Source organism: Cuculus canorus, chromosome 7, assembly GCF_017976375.1.
Source record: "Cuculus canorus isolate bCucCan1 chromosome 7, bCucCan1.pri, whole genome shotgun sequence".
Classification (NCBI taxonomy): Eukaryota; Metazoa; Chordata; class Aves; order Cuculiformes; family Cuculidae; genus Cuculus; species Cuculus canorus.
This window is the reverse complement of record NC_071407.1, coordinates 8,044,046-8,070,088: the sequence shown is the minus strand read 5'-3', so window position 1 is coordinate 8,070,088 and position 26,043 is coordinate 8,044,046. Positions and strand designations below refer to the sequence as shown.

The window sequence follows — 26,043 nt, the reverse complement described above, 5'->3', positions numbered from 1 at the left end:
AATTACATCTTAGCAAAATGAACTTAGCAAAGTCAGGCACCCAAAACAAACCCTAACGCACTGCAAACCAAAATAATCATCAGCCTCATTACAGCAGAATACTAATAGGATTGTTTTCAGGAAAGAAGCAAAAAGAAATGTGACCAGAACATTGTTCTTTTGCCCCTGGGAGATTTTAGAGGGAGGAAAGAAATTTAAACACAAGTGCTGGAAATATTTGAGACATCCTTCAAGAGTGGCAACATACTATATAGCCTTTTGTGTTTTCTAACCTATCCCAAAGACTGATAAGGGTCTCTCTCCCAAATTCTCCAGGAAGCTGTGCAGGAGTTCATAAGGGAAACCACACGACTTGAGTCCCTTGTAAATAGCATTGAGAACAACACAAATACAAAGAATTTTCTAAGATTTTGATGAGTGAATTTAGGAGCCTAAAGAGAAGAGGGACTCTTCTAACATAATTTGGATGAAGAAGAGCAAATTATGGGAGTAAAGAAATCAGTCTATGTGTCCATATTAACTGAAGTTGGAGTGATACAGCAAAGGGTTTTCTCTAAGAGGCAGTTTAGTTTCATAAGCATGGAATTTAATGGAGACACTTTTTTTTCAAATCAGATCTTCCAGTATGGATATGTGTAACATATGTTTTGTAACAACATAATTCTCCAACTTTAAAAGGTGTCAGAAAATTGATGTAAAGTATTTTCAGGTTTAAGCAAGGTATCGCTACAAGTTGCTAGAGTCTAACCTCAACTGTTCTGCATTTCCCACTGGCTTTCAAATACCTACAGAATTATGAATTTAATTACATCCTAATTAGCTTTTTGGTGTTTGTTTCTGGTCTGCCACAAGGTTCTTACCCTTTGTCATTTGTACTAAGTGATGTGTAATGGACACCTCTTTCCAGCCAATAGCTCCAATATCTTGAATACAAAGACTCAGGCAGAGAGCATTTTCAGAGCCTGTATCACTATCAAAGCACGTACACATCATATCAGAAGTGATCACGAATTTAAGTGGCTCAGCATGCATTTGCTATCCATTGAACCAATGTCTTCCACATAATGCGTTTTGTATTGACAATAGCTAACTATAAAGAAGGACGTTATGTCTTTGCAAGCTCCTTCAGCCGGCTTAGGAACTCATTCTGAAATATGCTGTAAAATCTGCTTCGGGTTCTGAGATAATCCTGGTTAGGTGCATGTTAATAAGAAAAATGAGATGACAGTTTCATATACATTTAAAATAGCTCAAGATGCACATTTGCCTTTTTTTAAGGCAATTTTAGCTCACCTCAATTTTTGTTTGTAGTTTTTAAACACAAACGGCAACTCAACCACTAATGACTTTCCTGTTACATAGATTTCCTTCTTATCTTTATAAGTAGGTGGTTTCTATCAATCTGTCAATACTTAAGAGGAGAAACAGAACTCACTAAAATATTAAGATTTGAGGTTCTGGTTGTATCAGTGTACACCTTGTCTTTCTTAAAATACCTGATAACATTATTGCATGAGATTGAATGACTTTTTAAAATTATCAAATAAAGATTAGATTAAACCATGAATATTTATGTGTTTTTCCAGCATTTCGCTTCCTTGCACGATGTACCAGAACAGACGTGGCTCACTGCAGAACCAATCACTCTGCACCATTTCAGTAATTAGGAGTTAGCCCTAAGAAGATCTCATCTTCAAAGGAAGTGAGCCAACAATTTTCTTTTTCAGATATGGTTCTACCAAAACAAGCCCAAACCTCCTGCTCCTCAAAACTCTCCAGGGATTTTTATTCTAATAATACAACTCCAGCCAGGGTCCTTTGACAGGCTGAAGGCTCATCTGAGCTGCTGCCTTGACATGAGACACTTCTGAACTCCACTTTGAAACATTCATTCCAACTTTTTGCTCTGCCCTTTAAAATGTAATAACCTATGAAGATTTTAGACAGAGAAGCCAGACTCTTGTTAATAGCTGGTTTCCTACATTTAGGGTATTTTCCCATCTCTATATTCATGGGTTTACCCTCTATCAGGTGTCTTTCCTTGTTACAGACGTCTAACTATTAAAGGAACCAGACTTCTCTATATATGCCACTGTGCTTAAGCATAAGGGTAACAAAGCCATGTTTGCTATACAGATTTATATCCTTGTTGTTCAAAAGCAGAAGTTTGTTTGCTTTTGTGGATTCTTTTCTTTTCCTTTCTTTCCCACACATTTGATGAGATCATGATTTTGTTTGCACAGGAGGAAAGCAACAGACTCCCACACAAGACAAGGGCCATTGTAGCTTTTACCCACCTGACAACACTGAAGAAAATTCTCCCAACTAAAAGATAGTAACGTGAACAGAAATAATTCTTCATGAAAACATAAGCTGGTAGGTCTTTATTTCTTTAGCCTATTCATTATTATTGATTTAACATTAAATATTCTTAAAATTCATTTCTCGTGAACTATTTATGAAATTTCACGTATAACCGGTGCTACGTGTTTTGTACTCACTCTGACATACATACATAGCTTGTTTCATTTATTGAACAATTTCACTTGAGGAAACAGAATCAGCCCTCTACATTCGAACTACAGTACAGTAGTACACTCTAATCATTAAAAGGTTTACCAATTTTGTATCTGCTTTTTTTCCAGTGCTACGTGAGAAATGTTTTCATTGCTGTTTTTTCGGTTGGTGTGCTTGGGGTATGTGAGGGGGTGTTCTGTTTTAATGGTTCTATTTAATTCAACCATTTCAGATTTCAACCCAAACCACATGTTTCCCTTCAATAAATACATTTTTCAGAGCACATAAATTCCCATTTTTTACTCTAAAGATTTAAGAACATGCACATTTCCCCATTCCAAACTCTAATTGATATGCCCTGCAGGGATCTTAGGAGATAATTGTTTTCCCTATGGAGGATTTTTAAATGATATGGCATAATCTGATTTACTGAAAACGCAAGAGCCTTATCCTGTTATTTCTTACTTAGGTAAAACATCAATTGCTTTTTCAGGGAATGGTCCTTATCTAAGAAAGCAGCAAGTCCTGCACAATGAACACACCATTAATAGTAATATAATCTTATCATGTGCACACCACATTCTCTGTTTAGACATATCTATAATCATAAACTAATTCACCCCACTTTATCTCAAGGTTAAAAAAAGGAGGGAGAAAAAACAAACAAGAAACTTCCATTTTCCTATAGGAAATTAAAACCTAGCAACTTAACTGGCTGTGGAGAAAATCAATATTTTAGTCAAAATTAGATTTTAGGAGTTTCTGGTGTCAGATACAATATTGAAAGTGTAGGTTTTCAATTAAAAAGCTACATCTGGATGCATAATAATGTATTATAAAGGTGCACTTGTGCCCCTGGAGAAACAAAGAAGCTGCAAGAAACTTATTAATGAATTCTCCTTACAAGTCAGCAATCGTCTTACAAAACCTGTACCGCATTAAGTCAAATAGAGTTGAATGTGAAATGCAGAACTGTAAAAGCTATAACATAGACATTGAAATGGAATGATTCAAGAGACTACACTGATCTGTGATATTTTTGGATTATATTTCCTTGATAGAAGTTTGTTTTTCCTTAAATCTTGCATTTACTCAACAGGCATAAAATGGATTTCTCAAGCTTGTAATTGAACATATTATTAATATTTGCTCTTCTCTTTCTATTTCAACCACAGGTAGCATTCAAACACATAAAAGGGCAAGAATATTTAGGCCATTGTGCAAATTATAGTGTTCTTCACAGAACTAACGATCTTGAAATTTTGCAGCCTCAAGGCTGAAACGCTCAGATCAGATTCACACAAATCAGAAAATCCCTGCTTCAAACAGATGTAATTGCAGAATTTTTGCATATCTCTATAACTCTGAACATGACAAATACAGAGTGAATACTCCTACAATATTAAGTACCAAAAATTTAACTGTGGCTGTCCTAGTTTTATCCATTTGCTTAAGAATAAAACTCAAGCATGAGATGACATGACAATCAGAAGAATCCATGCTTTAACATTCAAAACCAATAAACCCAAATCTAGAAGTAATAATATTTCATGTTGATGGTCACTATACGTACTTCTTTCTAAGCAACCGGGAGTAAATATACTCACAATTTGCCTATCACATTACACTGTTCATTCACTCAGGTCTAATTTTGGAAACACAGCAGCGTGTTTCTTCAATTGCAATTTTAAAAGCTTTTTTAAAACTCCCAGTCAATACAGATTATTAACAATTCCATGTTAAACACTAAGAAAAATACACAGATTAACAGATTAACTAATCTGTCCTTGATTTATCATTTATCCTCCACTTACTACACTAACTTGAGTGAATGGCATGTGAATTTAGACTGAAGGAGCATGACTAGGCACCTGCGCTGGGAGACAAAAATACAGTTTATATGCAGTGCACTCTTACGGGAATTAATTGAAAAAGTCATACCTGTGGGCACAAAGTCTCTATGTGATTAGTTGCCATTTGGACAATTTTCATTCCATCTTCATTTGTTGATAATGAACAAGCAAGATTAGCAACCTTAAATAAACAAAGAAACAAACAGTTTACTAAGTATTCATCCCCAGATGCTCAAACTTGTCAAAAACCACCTCTGTTAGAAAGCCTCCATAATCTGCGGAAATCAATTTGTCAAAGAACATATTTGAACAAAGACACACGGGGGGGGAAGGATGGGGCTGTGGAAAAGGGTGACAGTAGCAAAGAAAACTCATGGCCTCCCCCCAGCTTAGCTGCAGTACATAATCTATGCAGACTTGTATTTAGATAATATCAGGAATTTCCGAAGCAAGAACCTAAGCCTTCAGCTATATTGCTTCTAACGATGCCTGCTCACTTTTCAGGGACCTTCAAACAATGCCCAGCTTTTTAATGTTTTTAAAAACTTATTTTTAAGACCTTAAAGATCAAATAACATTTGGCCTGATTTTTTGTAATGAAATACAGAGCATTTTATGCCTTGATCTATCCATAGATCATTACTGTAATTAGCGGCATAATTTTCTACTGAAATAGTCCTATTAGTGCAACTTAATACTGAAAATGTATAGAGAAACTTGAAATCTGTGAAAGACCAAGTGTTTCTTCTGTTTTATATTACTCTACACCATGGAGATACAGCTTCCTTTAAAGGCAAAAAACTCTTCCATGACACTGCACAGTTCAACAAGTTTGAAGAGATGAAGGAAAAAGAGCACTCACTCCAGCACACTGCAATTCAACATCAACAGTCCTTAACAGATACGCTTGACAAAGGAATAAAATGGGATACTGGGATCCAGTAGATCTTTCATCCTACTGATGTCATACAATGTCCTCACATATATTCCTACACACTTGTTAGTCTTTGTATCCTTCACTGATGTAGCTGTATTACATATATATCACTCCAATGTTAATGTAAATCAAGAACTGCCTAATAAATAGACCTCAGTAGTGATGCAAATACCAGCATTGATTTAAACACAGGTATGCATAGCTAATTTGGAATTATTCACAACTTGTGCAACAAGATCTGCAGCACAGCTGCTGCAAAATAAAAGCAAATCTTCGTTTATCAACATTTCAGGATACCTGAAAGAAAAAAAAGTTCAATGATGATCTATTGCCAAAGGTTCTGTACTATCCTTCCTTAATTGATGTAAATAATTACAAGGAATTTGTTAGTGCATAGCCAAATTGATTACATTTCCTATTAAAAATTCGGAAGACACTAAGTAAGGCACTTTCTGAAGCAAATAATTGGTAGAATACACAACCTTCCACAAAAATGTTTTTTTCAAAGTAATATTTGAGGAAAATAATTTTTGATCCTATGCTTCCCCTCCTGACTCTTCAGCTGTAAATTACCTACAGATGTTTTGGTACATTCACAATATGACTGTAAAAGACACAAATCTCTCTCCTACAAAAAAAAAAAATCAGTTATTTTTCATTTCATTGAAGGTCAGGGTTTTTCAATATTGCTTACAACTAATTCATACTGTTTGAATATTTTAATTTTTTGTTCCAACCACTGAGCTGTTTGTGTCTCCTAAATGTAACACTTCAACTCTTCATCCATTCACATTGCATTAATGTACCATGATATATAAAAAGAATCACTCTACAAGGCTCAGTACAAATATTATTGATTTCTTTCTTAAAGAGCTCCTCAATGCCTAAATCAGTACCATTTCAAAGGTTCCGGGGGGAAAAAAAAGCCAGTATAAGCCATTCTATCAGGACAAAACCAACACTCTCAGCAGTTTCTAATCTTTGTCAGAAAGTTCCTCAGGCTTTCCCACTTCATTGTTCCCAGAAAAAAAGTTACTTTTCATTTCTTAGGATCCACTACAAATACATGTTATAAGTAGCTTCTGCTTATGAGTGAGGACAGTTTTAAGAATGAGTTCTCTGTTGTAAGCAATAAATGTTTTGTCCCCGTCTTGATGTGCAAGGCAGATACAGAGGCACCTTAAAACCATTTTTTATCCTGTTTCTCAGTTGCACGGGCTGAAAGATCGCAGTACAAATCCAGTCCTTGACATAAATTGTGTCATAGAATCACAGAATAATAATTTAGGTTGGAATATGTTTCTAGAGGACATGTAGTCCAATCTACTGCTCAAAATCCAAAAATAATCTCTAAACCAATCTGTGCCAATGGGTCTATGCAGCAGATCAGTATCTGGGGAAAAAATATGCAAATATTATGATTTCACATTAAAGACTAGAAGGGTAAAAAAGTGTGGTTCTTCTCTGATAAAACATGATCAGGTTGGGAAGGATCTCTTAATCCACAAGTATTCTCTTTTATTTGAAGTCAACAAACATGGAAGTTTTTGCACATACTGAGGCAAAGTTATTTCCAATCTTACTCTTCCCCTCCCAATTCTTCAGCTCTAAGTATTCCTTGGCCATGACCTAATTCATAATAGTAGTCTCATAGTACAAGGAGCAAATTTATAAGCATTAGGAATTTATGTTAAGCCACTTTACAATGACAAACAGACAGAGGTCTGCATTACTTATATATATCTAAAAAGTCAATAGAGTTAAAGAAAGTAGTATTTGCCTACTTCAGAATAAATCCTGATGGATTTTTAGATTATGAAGGCATCAAATTTGGTGCCTATCACCTGTACACAAAACATATGTCAATGTACATATCTTTTGTATTCCTGAAGATATTAAATGAGTTTCTTAGAGGCATTTTAGCTTATGTTTTCATTTTTACTATTGACTGAGAGTTTGCCTTTCTTTGTTGGGAAGAAGCAGTTCCTCTCTTTAAAATTTGGTGAACCACCAACTTTTCAGGGCAAAAATTGTTGAAGAATAAGTCCTGTGTATACAAGCTGCAATGAGTTTAAAAAAAAAAATCAAGAAATCATCTCTCTCTCACTGACTTAGACGTTACAAGGAGCATGAATGTATATCCAGGAGACAGCACAACTGGGAAAGCTTATATCTGAAAATGTGTGCATGAACTTATTCAGTTCCTATTCTTGATCTGACAATTGAGAGGAAAAGAAAGAAGCATTTGAAGGCTGTTTGAGATACATTATACATGAACAAGTTCACACTGTTAAAAATTCTTCAAGATGAAAGGCTTTTTACCTTGACTATGCCCATGCAAGTGCACTCACACTGCATATCCTAATGTTCTCTTCCCAAGTGGAAGATACACACTTTAATAAGTACTTAGCTCTTTTCAATCTCAGATTTCCAAATGCTTTCCAATGGAGAGTTCAAGGCAAAAGAGAAAATATATACAAGCAAAACATCTTGGAGATCCATTAATTACTTCCAGTGGATCTCCAGAAAGGTGTAACAAGAGTCTTCAGAAATGCATGATAATTTGCAACAGCCAATGCGCTAAAGCCATATATTGCTAGAGATAATGAAGATAGTGTAATATATTTCCTGTAGACAAATAAAAGCATTCCCAATCCATTAAGAGTCTCAGGGCAAGTGAGAGTTCATATGCAAAGTGAGACTGCCTCTTCACCGTGAGGAGACCAAGAGGTTTTACCACGTTGATTCTGCTGAAAAGAAAGAGAAAGGCACGATCTTGTTGGTAAAAGTCCTTGGGAGAGACATGCCAACCATGATTCAAGGATGCATGATAGTGGTCTGAAAATGAATCATATTTCAGTGTTAACTTCAAGGTGAGAACATGTATCCAAAGCCAGATGCAAAAGTGAGATTATTAAGTAGCAAAAGAGTAAATAAATCACAGCACTGCATCACTATCTGTTTCAGTCTGAGGATAACGTTACCATTCAATTCTCTGCGTTGCATACTAAGGATTAAATGCACCCCAAAGATGTTTTCAGTCAAATTTACTGCATTAACTCCCCAAAATGAGTATTCTCTTGGGAATACATAATCTGCCAACTCATTAATTTCCTCTATATAAACTGGACTAAATGAAACAACATGTTCTTCAGATGTGATCCCCTTGCTCAACCAGTAATGCCTCAGTTTCCTCTCATTATATTATCCAGAATCCTAACTCACTTATACTGTAAATCACTAAGGATGACTAAGATGAACAAAACTTGTGTTTCCTCTTCTCGGTGAAGACTTCTTGTTCTTCATAGTAAATACTTCCTATCATGAAATTCTTTCCATTGAAGAATGACTTTACAAAGCTCTTCCTACACTGAATTTATTATGGTCCTTCACCACACTGCAGGGTAAGTCCAGAGTTTGTTCTTTGTAAAATTTTTCAGTGTAGTGTGAAGAACTCTCTGGCGTCCCAATCTCTCCCCATGATAAGACTATAGATATTCTTAAGACCATGCTGGGAGCACGTATAGCTTTGGATGACTATTGATCTGTTGATATTTAAGTGTTTTTAGTACACTTTCATCAAAAAGAAGGAATATTATGTCTAAAAAAAAAATCTGATAGGCTTTAGGTTTCAGGAAAATTTTACTTGTTTGTCACAAGATCTCAAATACAAACTTTCCAGTAAAGTTTAAAATATTCATCTTGGCTTTCTGTTAATCTTTCTTTTTTTTTCCTAAATATACATAATAAAAATCAGAACAAAACCCTATTGGTGTTTTGAGAAACCAAGCAAAAGTATTTCTTATATGTACATCTTGAGAACGCTAAACAGATACACTGTCACTTTAATGTATATATGAATTTACCAAGTCACTGACAAAAGTGCAATGTCTGGGCTTAAAAAGGTCTAAACCAAGACAAGAACCTTGCTTTGCCAAATGTGTCACAAAAGGAAAAGCCTCAAAGACCTCCCAATCCATCAAATTTTATCTTTGTAACTGCCAAAGAGGTGGGCGTCAAATACAAACACAAGAATTGGGGTTGAAGGGCACAAGGGACATGACAACACAAACAGACACAAATACAATAAAGCAATCCGTTGAGGTAGAGATTAATCCTGAGTAATCACAGTTCATTTCATTGAGGGCGATGAGAACAAATGAATACTGAACTGGAGAATAACATTTGAATTTCAACATTACTGAAGTTAATATAGATTTTTATATAAATTAGATGCTCTAAATTGATTTGAAGTCAGTCTGCTCTCTTCCAAGTAAAAATGAAAAAAAGGTACTCACATACTCTTTGGTTCTAATTTTGTGGAATACTGAACTATCTTCTACAAGTTTATTACGTGTTCTCAGCTTCTAGCCCTACCTTTATTGAGGAAGCCTTTAGAGGTCTTCTGAGGAAAATGACTGTTCATACAAAAAAAATGCCATGGAAAAAAACTAGGAAGGCCAACAATAAATAATGACTCTATCCTTTTTTTACGGAAAAGGCTACATTGATGTACGTATGTCTTCTAGTTGTTACTGCATTTTTATATGCATTTATGATTATGTGCATTTTTTATAAGCTTAATAAAACTACACAGACTAGGATATTTGTTTAGAGTGAAAAAACATATTCCTGTGGACTGAAAAGCTATCTCCAGTGGGCAATAAAGTAATATCATGATGTTGCTTGTTTTCCAACCCATTTTCTACCGTAAAACATTTCTTCCCAGATCAAGTCAAATAGTCAAATAGCAACACTGAGCTATTTATAAGCTCCTGCCAGAGTTTTTACTTAGTTATGTTTTGTAGTTATATCTACATTGTTTATAAAATGCTTTAGGATACTTCAGGTCAAAAGTTACACTATTACATTAATTTTATTAGTTTTTACTTTTGTGGGAATAAAGTAAAAAACTGTTCTCAGAACCAGATTTACCATATATTATGTTGCTTTCCCTGTCTCTTTTAGCTTTTCACCTTCCAGTCCTCCAGGAAGACTTCTGAATCTGCTAATTTAACTACTGTGAGGCGCAACACATCTGCAAATCTCTTCACTCATCTTTTGGTTCTTTTTGCACTTTCTCTCCATCTCTTCCATCTCCTACAGAATCGAATTACATACTTCTCTATTAATGCCATAATCACTACTGATTCAACAAAATAACTTTACCTTGTACACCGGAGGCTTATCAGTTCCCTTATTCAACTGCAGCCATCTACCTTGTTAACATGAATAAACTCCTCAGAGTACTATGTAACTTTAAGTGCTTCCTGTAATGTTATTTGTCAAACATGATAAAGTTTCTATTTCAAAAATTAATTAATAAAGGATATTTGAATACCAATGGCTGTTTTATTCTCTTCTTTTTTTAACCAACATAAATTTAGAGCAAGTCACTGCAACGGGTTTATTTCAGCTTTCCTGTGCTCAGAGAAGTCTTATCACAAACAAGTTCATTTAGGACACTGTTTTGATAAACTGGACCTCAACCAAAATGAAAATAAAAACTAAATTAAACAAACACAATACTAGGAGGTAAAGATCGCACATGTGTAAGAGAGAATTTTGCACAGTAACATTCTGGGAATAATTTCCTTTCCAATAAAGGTGCCAGGTTTGATGCAGAGCCTCATTAAGCTTTCTCTCACTGCTCTAGGTCACCATAAAGACAGCTGAAGAACTAAGTTAAGGATTTCCTCTTTATACCTCGGTGTGCAGAGCAACAGTTACATTCAAAGAAAAGAGATTGTATCTGGATTACATTTGTGCTCTGGCAACCCAAGACAGCTGAAGATTCCACTATATAGAAACTGTCTATAGGTGTGACCTGTGTCTCACTGACAGTTTCCCAAAAAATGTACCACCCACGCCAGCACAAGTCTTTATCTTCTGCAATAATCACAAAGGGGCCTTCGATATCTGAAGAAAGGTCTTTCCATGGGCCCAAACGTAACAGCAGATGAAAGACCTAAAGGTAAACTACTTTATGAAACTTCACCCTCAGCACTGTTTGCTGAAATGTTAGCAACACAAGGCTTTCCAGCAGTACCACGCAAGCACAAAAACATAAAGAAAACAATCTGAAAAGAATAGCACAAGCAAAGAACCGGCTAAAATCCAATCATTTCACTGTCTTGTTCCCAATTCTTTCTTCATGCATACAAAAAAATGTCAGTCTAAAGACAAAAGTTTATTTTAGCAGTAAACAAAATGTTTGTACAATAAATAAACAGAGGTGAGTGTTACATTAAGCTGGAAGAAAGCATGGTTTCCAAAAGAAGAAAGTGATAATCTGATTTTCCTTATCTGAGCCTGACAAAAAACACGGCAAATAACACAGAGCCAGTGAAAGAGACTATCAGACATGCATAGAATTAGCCAGTTCCTTAAAATATCTGAGGAGTTATCAAAACTCACTGCCAGAATATATAGTCCTTGAGGGAATTGGGCACCTGGGCACCACACACACAGAAGTGCTTCTGAACTGATCAGCGAGCTGGCCTCGACTATTTGACACTGGCCTGTGTGATACTCTGAGGATTTGATAATTATCACCAGTGAAAGCCAGTAAGGATCAGGGTGGACCAACCAGTTCTCAAAATAAATACAACATCTCAATTTCCAAATATCCCATATATTCTTCAATTTTTAAATAAAATGCCATCTTATAGTTTGCCTCTTCCCCCTATCGTCAACCAATTTTTTTGTATCTTCTTATGTGTTTCAGTGTAAAATTTCCAACTCTCTCTCTCTCCTTCTACACGAACATTTTTTTTCCTCCTTTCTCTCAGCACGAAACACTATTCTTCTGCACATAAATAATAAAGATGCAAATACAACATGTCATAAGCTGTCGCTAGAACACAGGCCCTTTCCTCTCTAAAGCAAATGTAAGATCCAAACATATGCATGAATACACCCTCATTTATTTTCCTATTACTCATTATTTGGATATTCTGTGAAAAATTACCCTTGTTTTAAGGATATTTCTGTTAGACTAAATAACATATGGTTTTGTCATACAAATACCCAACCTCACTTGGGTGACCTTTCCTTCCCCTAGTTACAAAATCTTAGACCCTTTCTGTTGTCAGAATCAAACTCTTCACCTTTTTGCCTCTGACTGGTTAACTGACAGAAACTGATCCCAGGAGATGCAATCTATTTCCTCCAAGATGCATACACCCTCTGTTATTTAAATCAGCGTGAGCTAAGAAGACTCAGTGTGCCAACAAAATGAAACCACAAAGCTCTCACTTAGCGCTTAATAAATATTAGTGGAGGAGAAGAGGAGACGGACTTCTTTCCAGCAGTGTAATCCCTTAGTTAGAATGGCAGTAATTCTTTCATTTCAATGTAAATCTTTTCAATTCCTTGGCAAAGTAGGACACCTGACAATAAAAACATTAAATGTTTTTGAATGAGAAAGAAAAAACACAGTTCACGTAACAGCTCTTAAAAGAGTTGAAAACAGAAGCAGTCTCCTGCAAACATTAAATATTTATCTTTTTTTAAAAAAAAAACACTATGTTTTAAGCACATTGTTCTAATGCAAAACCTGGTTTGGGTATACATGCCAGAGATTTACATTTTTTTAAAGAAAAGGTCAACCATACTGAGCATAAATATTTAATTCAACAACACATGAAAAATAGAATTCACCTCTAGAAAGTTACAAAGAGCCACCACTCAGAAATGTAATAAATATTATAGCACAAATACTTATCAAAAAAATCCTGAATAAGGGGGGGGGACACACAACCCACTGACAAATCCACAGATAATCAAAGAAAATGAAGGATCAGTGCAACAAAGCATACCTTCAGAATTTAATCTTTCTCGCAATCAGCCCTTCACAGAACTTTTGCCTCCACAGAAAGCACGGCAATTAATTTTATATTTAACATTAATATCAGCCACCTGCTTCGGCAATATAGATAGTATACAGCAGCACAGGTTCCTGGAATATGTACTAAGAAGCAGTTAATTTGTATTGTAATTGTTTGACAGCTATCATTAACTACTGGCACAGAATTAAAGATGTGTGTGGTGCTTGAGCGCTTACAATCAGATCTACGATGAGAATAATAGGAGAGTCAACAATAACACATTCAGGGTTAGCTACAGCTGAATGAAGTTTGACATGCAGAATGTTAATGCACACTACCTAGAAGCATAGAGGAACTCTTCAGCCACAAAAGAACACTTTCTTCTCTGTAGCTGAAAGGAAACAACACAGGGAGATACAAGCATGCACTTACTCAATAATACAAATTCAATTCACCGTATTACCAGAAATAAAGCAGCTCACATCAGTCATATGACCTTTGATGTTAATTTTCACACATCCATCACTAGCAGTACCTACTTTATATTCTGCAGGACACAGTACTGTGTTACAAATTGCATTTGACAAATACCGAATCAGTAAAACTCTTTAATAATTACTACAGAATTCAGCATGTCCAATTTATCTTAAATAAGTAGCCTCTCAAACAAAATTTCATGATGTTGGGTTGTCCTGTTCACAGGGCTAAGAGCAAAAAGATTACCTTAGATCTTTAATCCTGTCATCAGTGCAGCAACTTTGTATCTCCCTGAGAACTACTTAACAGAAGTTCAATGATATTATCAATAACAAAAGGAGCACTAAAACACACCAATACACAGGAGAAGATTTTGATTTCCCTTTACTTGTGGAAATCCCAAATACTATCACTGAGTTTGGTTAAAGTTTGCACCAAAAGGTGTCATAGACTTTCCAGAAACACACTTTCTTCCTCCCTAGACATTTAATTGAACCAAATCAGTACTGCAAAATAAACGCACAAAACCATGCATACTCGCATATAAGTAAACTGGGACAACACAATATCAATGAATGAAGTATTTGATAACATTATTAATGACACAAATTGGTTAGTACTATAATGAAAATCCAAATTAAAACACAGATAGAATGAACATGTAGCAAAAATGAGGAATACTATAAAGCCGCAACTCTTTCCATACTGCATTACAGGGAGGATTAACTTTAAACTTTAGGCATTCTTATAGTTAACACTGAGAAGCCTTCTTCTCAAATAGGGAAAAAACTGCTTAATCATAGAAGTAATTTTCCTGATATCCATAGAAAAGTGTAGTTGGAGGCCCTCCTGCTCTCCAGAGAAGAGAGAAGCAAAAATAACAAGATTCAGCTTCTGGCAATATCTGAATTTTAGCATTCTGAAAGCCTTCCCAGAGCAACTACAAGGTCCATCTCCCAGTTTCAAAAAGGATGAAATTTACTGAAGAAAGTAGGTCAGAGCCTAAAGCACCATATTTGATGTACAGCCACCAGCTCATCCTACCTCACACAAATAAACACACCAGAAACGTTTAAAGAATTCTTTTCAAACACTGGTTTTTCAGAAAGCGAAAAAGTCCCACTTCAGAACTTGTTGAAAGTTAAGTCTCTCTTTCAGTATTCTTGGAATCTTTCTCCAAACCAATTGTCTCCCTCCAACATTCGGGACAGGATAGCACCAATCAGTGATAAATAGTGTGCAATCTTCACTTCATATTTGTCCATAGGGAAAAAAAAATAATCTGATTTTCAGATAAATTTTTGGTTTTAGACATTACAATTAATTCACTGATGCATTTTTGCCCCCAGGCTTTCCAACTCTTGAAATGTTGACAATTGATGTTTCCTGGAACTAAAATAAAGGAGAGTAACTCGGAGGAACCTTCATAGAGATCACCTTAGTGACTGCCAGAAAGCGAAGTACAGCCTTTCATAGAATGCGCTGCAAGACAAGAAATAATCACACAACACAGACACATAAAAAAAAAACCAAACCACTCTGATTTTCTACTGTCAATGGTTTCGTTTTCTTCCCCCTACATATTAACTCATGCGAGGAGTAATCGGGCTGAACAGAATGAGACCCCTCTGAGATGCTCCAGAACATTTGCCCACCAACCTTACTCAACTAGCTGAGTCGGTACAGCATGAGACTCAATCTCAGGGTTGTGTTGTGGGTTCAAACCCTACATTGGACACCAGTAAACTGTCATGGTTTGGCCCCAGCCTGACCTGATCAGCAGCTGACTGAATGCAGTTGTGGACTCATTCCCCACTCTGACGGGGAAAGGGGAAATGGAAATGAGAGAAAGGGACTTGTGGGTTGGAAACTAAAATGCTTTAGTGGAACAATAATAGAAAGGAGAATATTATTACTACTAAGAAAATAATAAAATAGATACAAATATATGATCGCCCCTCCTCGATGACTGTGTCACCATGGGTGCTGCAGAGCAGGCTTGGGAAAAGGTCCTGCACTGGACTCAGTGCCAGATGGGAGCTGAACACAGGAACTGGAGTCAGGAACGCAAGGAATTGGGGTAAAAAGAGACCAGGTCCTTATTGGACGCCAGCCACCAAAGAAGAGAGCCTGACCCTCACGATCCCTCAGATTTATACCGAGTATGACATACACAGAATGGAATACTCTGTTGATCAGCTTTGGGTTCCCTGGCCTGTCTGCCCCTCCCTGCAGCTTTGACCCTTTTTCACCTCTTTCATTCACAGCATTCCATCAACTTGGGGACAGTCTTCGTCTCCATAGTGATAGATGTAAGCAATGGCTTTTCTGCGCACCAATGCCCTGTGTTATCACTTCCAGAGACAGATGCTGTCCGAAAACATGCAGCTAACTTTCAGAAAATGTATCTACATAAACAAGGCTTACCTGAAATTTAGAAAATTAATTCCACTTTTGCTCAAGACAGAACAACAGGACAGGCATGAGTTCTGAGTATGTGTTAACCCTATTCAAAAACCTTAACGTACTGAAGTGAATCAAAATTTTAAATGGAAATTTCAGGAAGTAAACATGCTTTTTTTATAAAAAGCTGAAGTCAATTATATTTGCAGTGACTATAAAGCAATCCATAATTCACTCATAATGAAGTACATGCATACATGTATACTAGATAACTAAGTTGTCTGTAAAGGAAAATAAAAGTTACACTGGTGCAGTGGTAATTATCTAATCTGTCCCACAGGCACATAGTATGTTCTTATGCATTGCATTATGTCATTACAGTATATACTTAAGCATTTACTATAGCCTACATTTCAAATATCTTGTAAAAATATAATAAAACCTCTCATCCATTTTTACCTTTCATTTACCCCATAAATGAATATCTAAGTTATTTCTCTTGGGTTTATTAGTTTTTCTTCTCTCCTTTGTGAACGATGTCATGAGCTGCATTTCTGCAGCTACTGTGAAAGCCATCTATAGATGGCAAATTCCAGTTGCAGTGGAGTTGGAGGTACTCCTAGCTACTGTAGTTTATAAATGCTGTGCTAACATAAAATGTTTCTGTGTCAGTGGAAGTCTTTATTTGAGTCTAAGGGTTCATAAAACATTTTATAAGAAATCTTGACTCATTCTCTGAAATGTGATCTCTGGTCTAGGAAAGGTAAAATTGATCAAAATGAAAACACTTTAAACTGTTTATAAACCTCACAACAAAAAATTACTTATAAAATCATCCAGATTTTCAAACTACAGATTGCTATGCAGTCTGAGGCTTTGTTGGCTCACCCTTAAGGATGCGATCATAAAATTATTTGGATTGGAAGGGATCATCCAGTTCCAACCCCTTGCTATGGGCAGGGGCATCTTACACTGCACTGGGTTGCTCAAAGCCCTCTCAAACCTGGCTTGGAACATTTCCAGGGATGGGACATCCACAGATGCTCAGAATAACCTGTTCTAGTGTCTCACAACCCTCACTGTAAAAAATTTATTCTAATATCTAACCTAAATGTACCCTCTTTCAGTTTAAAACCGTTATCCTTTCTGCTGATACCAGGTGTGTTACGACTAGTCCATGTTGAACCAAGACAACTTCGCCGCTGGAGCTCACACAACTCCTATCACCCCCTGCCTCACTGTACGAGGTGGCTGGCATTTCTGGCTGTTGAAATATGCCCCTGCAATACAGAAAGTCTGATAAATCTTCGGGCTGTTTATCTTTTGTTCCCTTGCTTCACACTTATGCAATAAAGGCTGTGATTAAGAGGATTAATGAAAATGTCACCATTTATCACCTGAAGCTCAATCAGTAATAGGGCTGTTGGGCTTTATTTGATTAATTACGTAAAGGTGCAAAAATTCTCACATTATGAATTCAGGACTTGCTGTAAGGTGCTGGAACTCTCTGAGGCCCAAAATACCAAGGTTCAAAGCCTTAAAGTTTACATATGCTTAGAAGTACATGTTTGACTTTAAGCTAATTTTATTGAACTGATTTTCCTAATTCACTATTTTGATCACATTATCTCTCCATAAGCACCCATCTACCTGCTCCAATACACTAAGAACAAGTCACCTGTCTCTAAAGGCCTCCTTCCATCTCCTTGAAATTGTCAATTACTGTTTCCAGGCTTCCTCTATTAGAATTTGAAGCATTTTTATATTTAAAGTATTTGTGTGTTTTTGCTGTGTTGCGTTTCATTTAGGAGTAGTTCCACATTCCCCCCACAAATACCATTACCATCTTTAGGCTTCCCTTTTGCATGCTATCAGCAAACAAACAATCAAACAGAGCAACACTTGACAAAAGAGGCTTTGTAGGCACAACCTCTTCTTGCTATAGACAGTAAGAATGTCTATGCTATTTACTGACAGCTGTTACATCATCTTTACAAGCAGGTCAGTTTGCTGAAGGACTCTCAGAGCTGTGAATTCTAGCTGAAATGGGAAAGCAGGGGGTTAGACCTAACCCTTGGGCTTACCGGCATTAAATGTGTTTCCAAAATTAAAAGTTTGATTTTTAAAAAAGTTGCAGAAAGAATTATCTGTAACTGAAATGAGGAAGTAAACGATTTCATAATCAGATCACTACTGCTTGTTATACGCCTCTTTAATCAGAGATTTGCTAACATTAGCAAAGTTAGCAGTTGGATTGCTAAAATGCATCCACTAAGACCTTTGAATTTAACTGAACTGCAGCAATCAAGAACCTACTAGATGTTTAAGGCCAGGCTGGTTAGGCTTTGAACAACCTGATCCAGCTGAAGTCTCCCCTGCCCACGGCAAGGGAGTTGGAACTGGATGATCTTTCAAGTCCCTTCCAACACAAACAATTTATTATGCTCCCAAGAAGAATGATTAAAGATTCTGCTTCGTCCTAATATCCTGAAAGATGTTCCAGCGATCTGTCAGCTTGACTTCTACACGTGGAGTTGTACAGTTTTGCCACTGACAGAAGTAGTTTTAGTTCCCAATAGTTCAGTAAAATCGATACTAAAAAACTAGTAATGAAGCACTAAAACTTTATTTTTATTTAGTGTTTACCAGTCTGGGGTGAAACCCCAGAGAAATGAGTGCAGTGCTGAGAATACTCAATTCCCTATTGTCTTCGGAGGCAGCAGAAAGATATAAAAATCTTCAGTTGACAGTACATTTTTATTTGCAGTACTTTAGTATGTAAACAAAAATTCAGTAATGGATTGCTAAAATCCATTTTGGATTAAGCTGCTATCTGCTAGGAAATTGGGTTATTTGTGATGGCAAATGAGGATTGTCAGACTTCCCATGATCCTTTGCTCTGAGTAAAAGAAAAGTAACATGAAGGAATATGGTCTTTATGTACTGGGTGTTCAGAGGTTAAAACAACAGCCATCACAGGCTGCTTGAAGGCTACCCAGGAAAGTACAAGCGCCTGATGATGGTTTTAGGGTGTTCTTGCCCAGATCTTTCAGAGCCACAGTGAGCCATTCCCAGTACCCAGTTTTGTGGGTCAATATATTTAATATTTGACAGAAAGATGTAATAAATGATATATAAAATCAAAGCAACAAACAATAGTTATGATCTTGTAAAAATATATATATACTTATCAATAAAACAGACTGATGTAGTGAGAACTTTCCTGTGGTAACCGAAGAGGAATATTTACTGTTTGTATAGAAAATGAAAATCAACTTATCACAAATAAGTTGCAGATTCCAGAGGTGTTTTCCACTAAAGCTGATGTTGAAAGCTTTAGTTCAAAAGCCACCGACCCTGCGTATTGCTTGAGAGACAGGAAGAGATTTCTTACAGCATGCTTATTAAGTTATTGTCAACATAGATTAATTTTGATTACCAAATACTATTATTCCACTGTGCTGGGTGCTTTATAGAAATTGGTTCGTTTAGTGGTTTTCTAAATAGTAGGAGTTAATGATGATAAACCTTTACATGGACAACTTCAACTGAATTCAATGGTGACTGATTTTGAGTTAGCTAAACTCACTTATCTGTGTTTTATTCCAGGCTCCGTCATTTATCCACATGAAAGATTCATTCTCTCTTTCTGTCTCCTTCTATAGTTTATCTGTCTCATCTGTTTTCCCTAATCTCGGGACCCAGAAATTTCTTGGAGTCTCTAGAGTGCTATAAAAACCTAAATGAAATAAACGCTACCTTTAATGAATTTAGTTTCTGTGAAGGATGAGTGATTCCTTGAGTTTGGCTCACATTAGTTCATACTAATTGGTTCATTTAGCTCGCAGGTAAATAAGAAAGGTTTTAAATCAGCAAACTAAAAAATTATTTATACTTATTTTTAAAATAATAAAGGTGTTAATCTCAGATGGCTGTCATTCCACACACGATAGTTTGATCATGTTAGAGGGGCAAAAAGCTACGAACTTTCCAGTGAAGGTGATTTAAATCAATCTCTCTCATCCCTATTGTTGCGCTCTGCTACACAGAGACTGTCACAGCCTCCCCAGGGAAGAGGCCAGGAGTCCTGTCTTAAGAAAGGAGTGCCTGGACCTAAATTACAAACTGTGAAGCAAAGTTCTCCCAGCACATTCAGGACATCAGTCTCACCTTTTTGAAAGCCAGTTTCAGAAGCAGCTGAAGTAACAAGAGCCAGCAAGTTATTTTTTTCAAGCTCTTAATAAGTCTTTTTCATAAAGTAAATTACTTTCAAGATTCGGTCAGTATTCGCGTTGTTTGTTCCTACACATCTTGTATCTCGTTCAATGAGAAAGTGACAGAACAATGTATTTCTCTCCATATAGTTTTATAATTCGAGATTTTTTTCCTGTTTTAGACCTTTTAACTTCATTTAAAAAGAATTATTTCTCAAGGAGAAATCACCTTTAACAGATATGTTGGATTTCCTGCATTGGAATCTTTATATTAACTAACAAATTGGTTTTATAACCACAATCTGTATGCTCTGCATGCTTTTGCTGTCCTATGTCAACACATTACTACACTAACGCACTTATATACATGTGCTGTCTGTTACTGTCCATTGTTCATAACAGACTCAACCTTAGAAATCCTGATTACTAGAAGCCAGAATTGTCATACTGGAAGACAGTCAAAAAATGAAAAAAAAACCCAAGCACAAGAATTAGGCAATAATTTCACGTATCAGAGTAGTAGATCTGAAGTCTGCGTTATTAGATCAAACTAGAGAATGTGAAATATTCGTGTGTTGAGAGAAGTGATGAAGAACAGAGAGTTCACTTCATCATCGCTTCCCACTTCTCCTATTAAATCTCTCAGCTTCTGCTTGGTACAGCTGACCTTTAAACAGTGCAGTGGGAAATCTGCATCTGTGCCAAAAGAAAAGATAATCAAAGGATCCTTCCCTGCTCCCATCAAATTCCTTTTTTAATCTCAAATTCACTCAGCCTATCACTCTTCCTTTCAGAACACATTACATCTCTTTGATAAACCAGCTCAGAACAACCCATCAGCTTTTCCAAACAAGAAAGTTCTAGTTACAGAGGACCTGTTTTTTTCCTTGTGTAGGTGTGACATTTCAGTCTTCCTTTTAACCTGTCTTCTCTTCACTTTTATGTACTTGTCCTCTCAGTATCCCAATTTGTCATTGGTAGAAGTGAACCACAGGACACACTATATTCCCTAAAAAGAGGCATCTCTCACAAGGGACTATAAAGTACAACCAAGTCTCCTAAAGCTTTTCATCATTATTTTCTCATAATTTTCATAATTTTAAATAGTTTATATACAGATCAGAGCTAATTTTGAAATTTCCTAGATGAAAAATGTTTCCATTTAATCAAATATTTCAATAAGATTTGATATTTAATTGTAACATTTGAAACGAAAAGGCATTTCAAAGCAAAACTTAAATGTGTGAAATATTAAAGCAGTTAATCTTTACTTTTTTGAAATATTTTCATCAAAATTGTTGCATAACAACAAGAGTTCCAGTTAACAATGAGCATTTCCTAAGAGAAGCATATCTTTTAGGAATTTATTTTAGCTAAGGCTCACAGACAAAGACACAGAGTACAGAGAGAATCTTAACCCAAATCTGGTTGCTTTTTTCATTCTACAATATATCCTAGTTTTTCAATGTCACAAAATCAATATTTAGACTTCCGAATATTTGATGCAGTATTTCAGCAATATAAGGCTCTGTAGCCTAAAATAACCTCCATCTGAAGAATTTTTAATGTGACCTTTATGGTACTCACAAAAATATTTTCCGCTACTGAGTTACCATTTCATATGTGGAAGTGTTCAGTCCAATAGCCAAAGTGGGCATTTTAATGACTTTTTTTTCTTTTTACTGTGTAACTAGGATTGTTTCACTTCCTTCATATATTTGAAGATATTATTCACATTTACAACAAAGAGACTCTGTTTTGTGCAATTATTGTGCAGCTATAAGGGTGCAAAGATGTTAAACAAGGTATCTCAAGTACTTTGCCACTGTTTGAGCTTTTCAAAAACTAGTGCTGTCCACAAAGCACCCGATTAGCATGGCTAACATCCCAAGCATATGTGGTTTTTAACAGAAGCTAGAAGCCCCAGGGTAAGAGCACGAAGTAATTAGTAAACTCAGGAGAGACAAAACGCTACAAAAACAAGGAAGAAGATATTACCTGTGGTTGCTACTACCTTTGGAAACATCATTGCCCCATATCCAGAATGGTGTTCAGGCTTTTCATTTCACTGATTTTTGTACTTCAACTGAACTGATATACATACTTATGAACCACATTATATCATTTTGTCTCAAATCAGTTTTTAAAGGAAAGACTATAACTTCCATATGCTAATTCAAAGAGAGAGATTTGTAATACATATTAATCCTCAATATGAATTACAAATTTCACTGGCCTATTAGGATACTGTGTGTTTCTTAAATGACAAAAAGAGCAGAGAATCAGTGTAGTGGGCAATTTAGATTAGCTCACTTAACATTTCATATTCAAAGAGGAAGAAAAACAACATGTTCTTTCTCAAGGCCTACTGTTTCTACTTGAGAAGTTTTCATTTTCAGATTAAAATAGAAACCACAGAAGACATCTCTTGATATTTCAAGTAGTACTTCTAATTTCCATATCAAATTATGTTCTGGAGAAACCTTTGTGAGAAAATTAACCTCAGTTTTCATAATCTCCAACTCAGTCAATTACATTTATAGAAAAAACAATATTACAACCTACTATTCAAACATACTTGTCTCTTTCAAAAAACAGATGCAAAAAGTGCACTGAAAAATAGGATGCACCTGATTATAAACTGCTAAATGAGGCCTAAGAAAATGCAACATAATGTAGATCTCAAAAGACACCAGCACTCATCTCTGAAGGTGCCATTCATCTCACCTCACTTCAGCTATCTAGAAATTAGCCATTCAGTCTAAACTACTCATTTACTCAAAGGAGAGACAGGTACTCAATATAAGCAAGAAAAATCTTGTTTGGGAAATCTTTATCCTGATTAAAGAGTAAATGGGGTAAATAAGGTTTCAAATTGAAAAGAAATAAAAAAAAGACCAACACAATCAAATCTCAGAATGCCTACCTGACCTTTTCAACTTTGAAAAAAAGACAAAATGAGTGAAATGACAAATGAAGTGACATTGTGGGAACAGGGAGCAGTAGTATGTGTTTTAATTTGAAGGGGAAAGTAAATCCTTAAACTGGAAATATCAGAAATGTCAATGGTTTGTTTTACTAAAAAATCTTCTTGTATCCTAATCCTCTAACATCAAAATCTTTGCATTATCTATAATACTAAGATCGATTTTTAAGTGACTGGAAATATGACTACACATATACACAGGTCTTTGTGGACTAGATTAAGAAATTTATTTTTCCAAGTTCTAGGTGGTCGTGTGTGAAAAGGCAAAGCTACTACACGTACTTGCCAATTTTTTAAGCAGCATATCTGTGCAGCCATCAGCCTCTTTATTTACAAACCTATCCTGATGGCCAGCTATTCCTTGCATTTGGAAAATAAATTCAAACCCATGACAGGAAATTAAAATTGGATTTTAAGGTTCACATCTTCTAAACTGAATAATGATCTGGGCATTTCAACTGACCTGACTCAATTCCAAATTCAGTAAAGTTATCTGATCTTCAGAGATCACCTTTCCTTCTAAAACTCAAGCCACTTCAGACTGGTTTTGCTTTGGCATTAAAAATCTAAAAAACTTCTAAAGCTTTGGGTTTGTATTTTATCTTTCATTTGATTTTCATCTGATTTTACAGCATGGTCAAAATGAGGCATTTGAAAATTGGAGAATAACAGCCAGTCTTATTCTGTAACTATATGACCATGAAAAGAAAAATAAATGCAATAGTCTACCTTTAGCTTAGCTGTTTTACGATTTGTCTTTCATTATCTGTAGATCATCCAAGATTTATGAATTCATTCTGAACCAAATAGTTTTCTTAAGTAAATTTTCAGCCACAGAGTGAATCCATTGATTTTTGCCATTTTTTGCAATACCGTGCACAAAACCACTAAGAGCTTAAAAAAACCCACGAAAAATAGCAACACATTCTTTACAGGCACTTGAGAGAATACTGCTGCAAAATACATATCTTCAGTATTACAGTAGTGTTTCAAACTCCAGTTTGAATGAGTTTAGGTTAGTGACTATTTAGTCACATTTAAGGACTGATAGTCAGAAAAAAACTAAAATCCACCCCATATTCTATTTGCAAATTTATAAGCGACAAAGTATCATCTATACATAATAAAGAAGTCCAAAATTTACAAATGAATACTGAGTATACAATGTACAGGGGTGAATTTCTTCAGTGTATACGCCAACACGCTTTCAGTCTGCTAGAGGGTTTCATGACTCTAAACTGTGTCTCAGAGCACCATTTCATAGCATCATAGTATAGTTAGGCTCGGAAGGGACCTTAAAGCTCATCCAGTTCCAGCCCCTCTGCCATGGGCAGGGACATCCCAGTGGATCAGGCTGCCCGAGCCCCATCCAACCTGGCCTTGAACACCTTCAGGGATGGGGCAGCCACAGCTTCCCTGGGCAAACTGTTCCAGTGTCTCTCCACTCTCATGGTGAAGAAATTCTTCCTTATGTCCAGCCTAAATCTGCCCCTCTCCAGTTTATACCCATTTCCCCTGGTCCTGTCCCCACAAGCCTTTACGAATAGCCCCTCTCCAGCTTTCCTGTAGGCCTCCTTCAGGTACTGGAAAGTTGCTATCAGATCTCCTCTGAGCCTTCTCTTCTCCAGGCTTTTCTTCTTTTCTCCTTCTCTTCCTCATCACTGTATATTTACACAGGCTATAAACTTTCAAAGACAGAAAACTGGCAAACAACTAACACTAATCAATGCCTTACGTTGTTTGGGTAGAGGTATTGTGGTGCTTTGAGCTTATACTCCATAGACTCACACAAGTTCCCACTGAATATCTTTGTGGAAACACACTGTTTTTCCTCAAATTATAATGGAATTCCCCATCACCTAATTTCTATGCAATGAATTACTATATAAATATTGATATCACAAAACTCACTATCATACTGTATACCTTTATATAAAAAATGGAGTATGTTTACTATGACCCTAGACCACTTGTATATTTTTTCCTGAAATGACAGGTTTAATTGTTTTATATCTACCAGCAAAGGAAATGTGCAGTGGAAAGTCATTTACATTATATATTCAATAAAAGTACAAGTACAAGTTCATCAAGCATACCTCCACAAGCCTGCTGGTATGTTCTCGAAATATAGCAGCGTATTCCTTTATTTCTTTCTCTCTTCCATTTTTAGCAGCTTCAATGAGAACTAAAAGGGGAACAGTGGTATCTAAGAAGGAGTCTGAGATGTGATCTATAATGGCTTTACGGAGCTGCAAAAGAAAACGTTACATTAGTATCTGCTAACTGGACCATTTATTAAAGTCTACTGTAATTATTGACTATTAGTGTTTTATAACAGAAACATCTACACACTGTTTTCTTGCATTATTTGCAGGATTATGTATCTGAAACCTACTGAGGCTGCAATTTATCTATTACACAGAAAACTCTAATTCATTTTAGGGACAAATTTAATACACCACTACCTAAATATGCATGTTTGTATACCTGAGTGTATATGTGTGAGACTACAGATACATAAAACACTTAAAATATGTCCTAGTTCTGTTAGAATCAAGTAAGCAAAATAAAATATTCATATTCTTTGATGAACAGAATGGACAACGTAAATGACTGCACACATGAAAAATTACTGTTAGAGCAAACCTAATGTCTCTGGGGTTACTTTCTTGAATTTCAGACACCAAGGGAGAAGGTTATTTCATTTTACAAAGAAAATATTAATGTAATTACACATGTGTTCACAAAATAGTCTCCATCATATGTTTCCATAATTGCAAAATTACCCAAACATTTTCTGCCTTACTGGAATACCTAGCAATACAGT

General features: G+C 35.9%; 1 protein-coding gene across 5 annotated transcripts in view; it reads right to left on the bottom strand.

Moving 5' to 3' along the window:
* CTNNA3 (catenin alpha 3) overlaps positions 1-26,043 on the bottom strand; it is a 470,553-nt gene that overhangs the window by 164,761 nt on the left and 279,749 nt on the right. For 4 of the 5 annotated variants that reach the window (XM_054071284.1, XM_009568184.2, XM_054071286.1 and 1 more), the window contains 2 exons: positions 25,313-25,465; positions 4,459-4,551 (listed from right to left, as the gene is read on the bottom strand). In XM_054071284.1, the coding sequence (XP_053927259.1) occupies positions 4,459-4,551; positions 25,313-25,465 (246 nt within the window). The remainder of the gene's footprint in view (positions 1-4,458; positions 4,552-25,312; positions 25,466-26,043) is intronic. The other variant, XM_054071285.1, reaches the window with a different exon arrangement.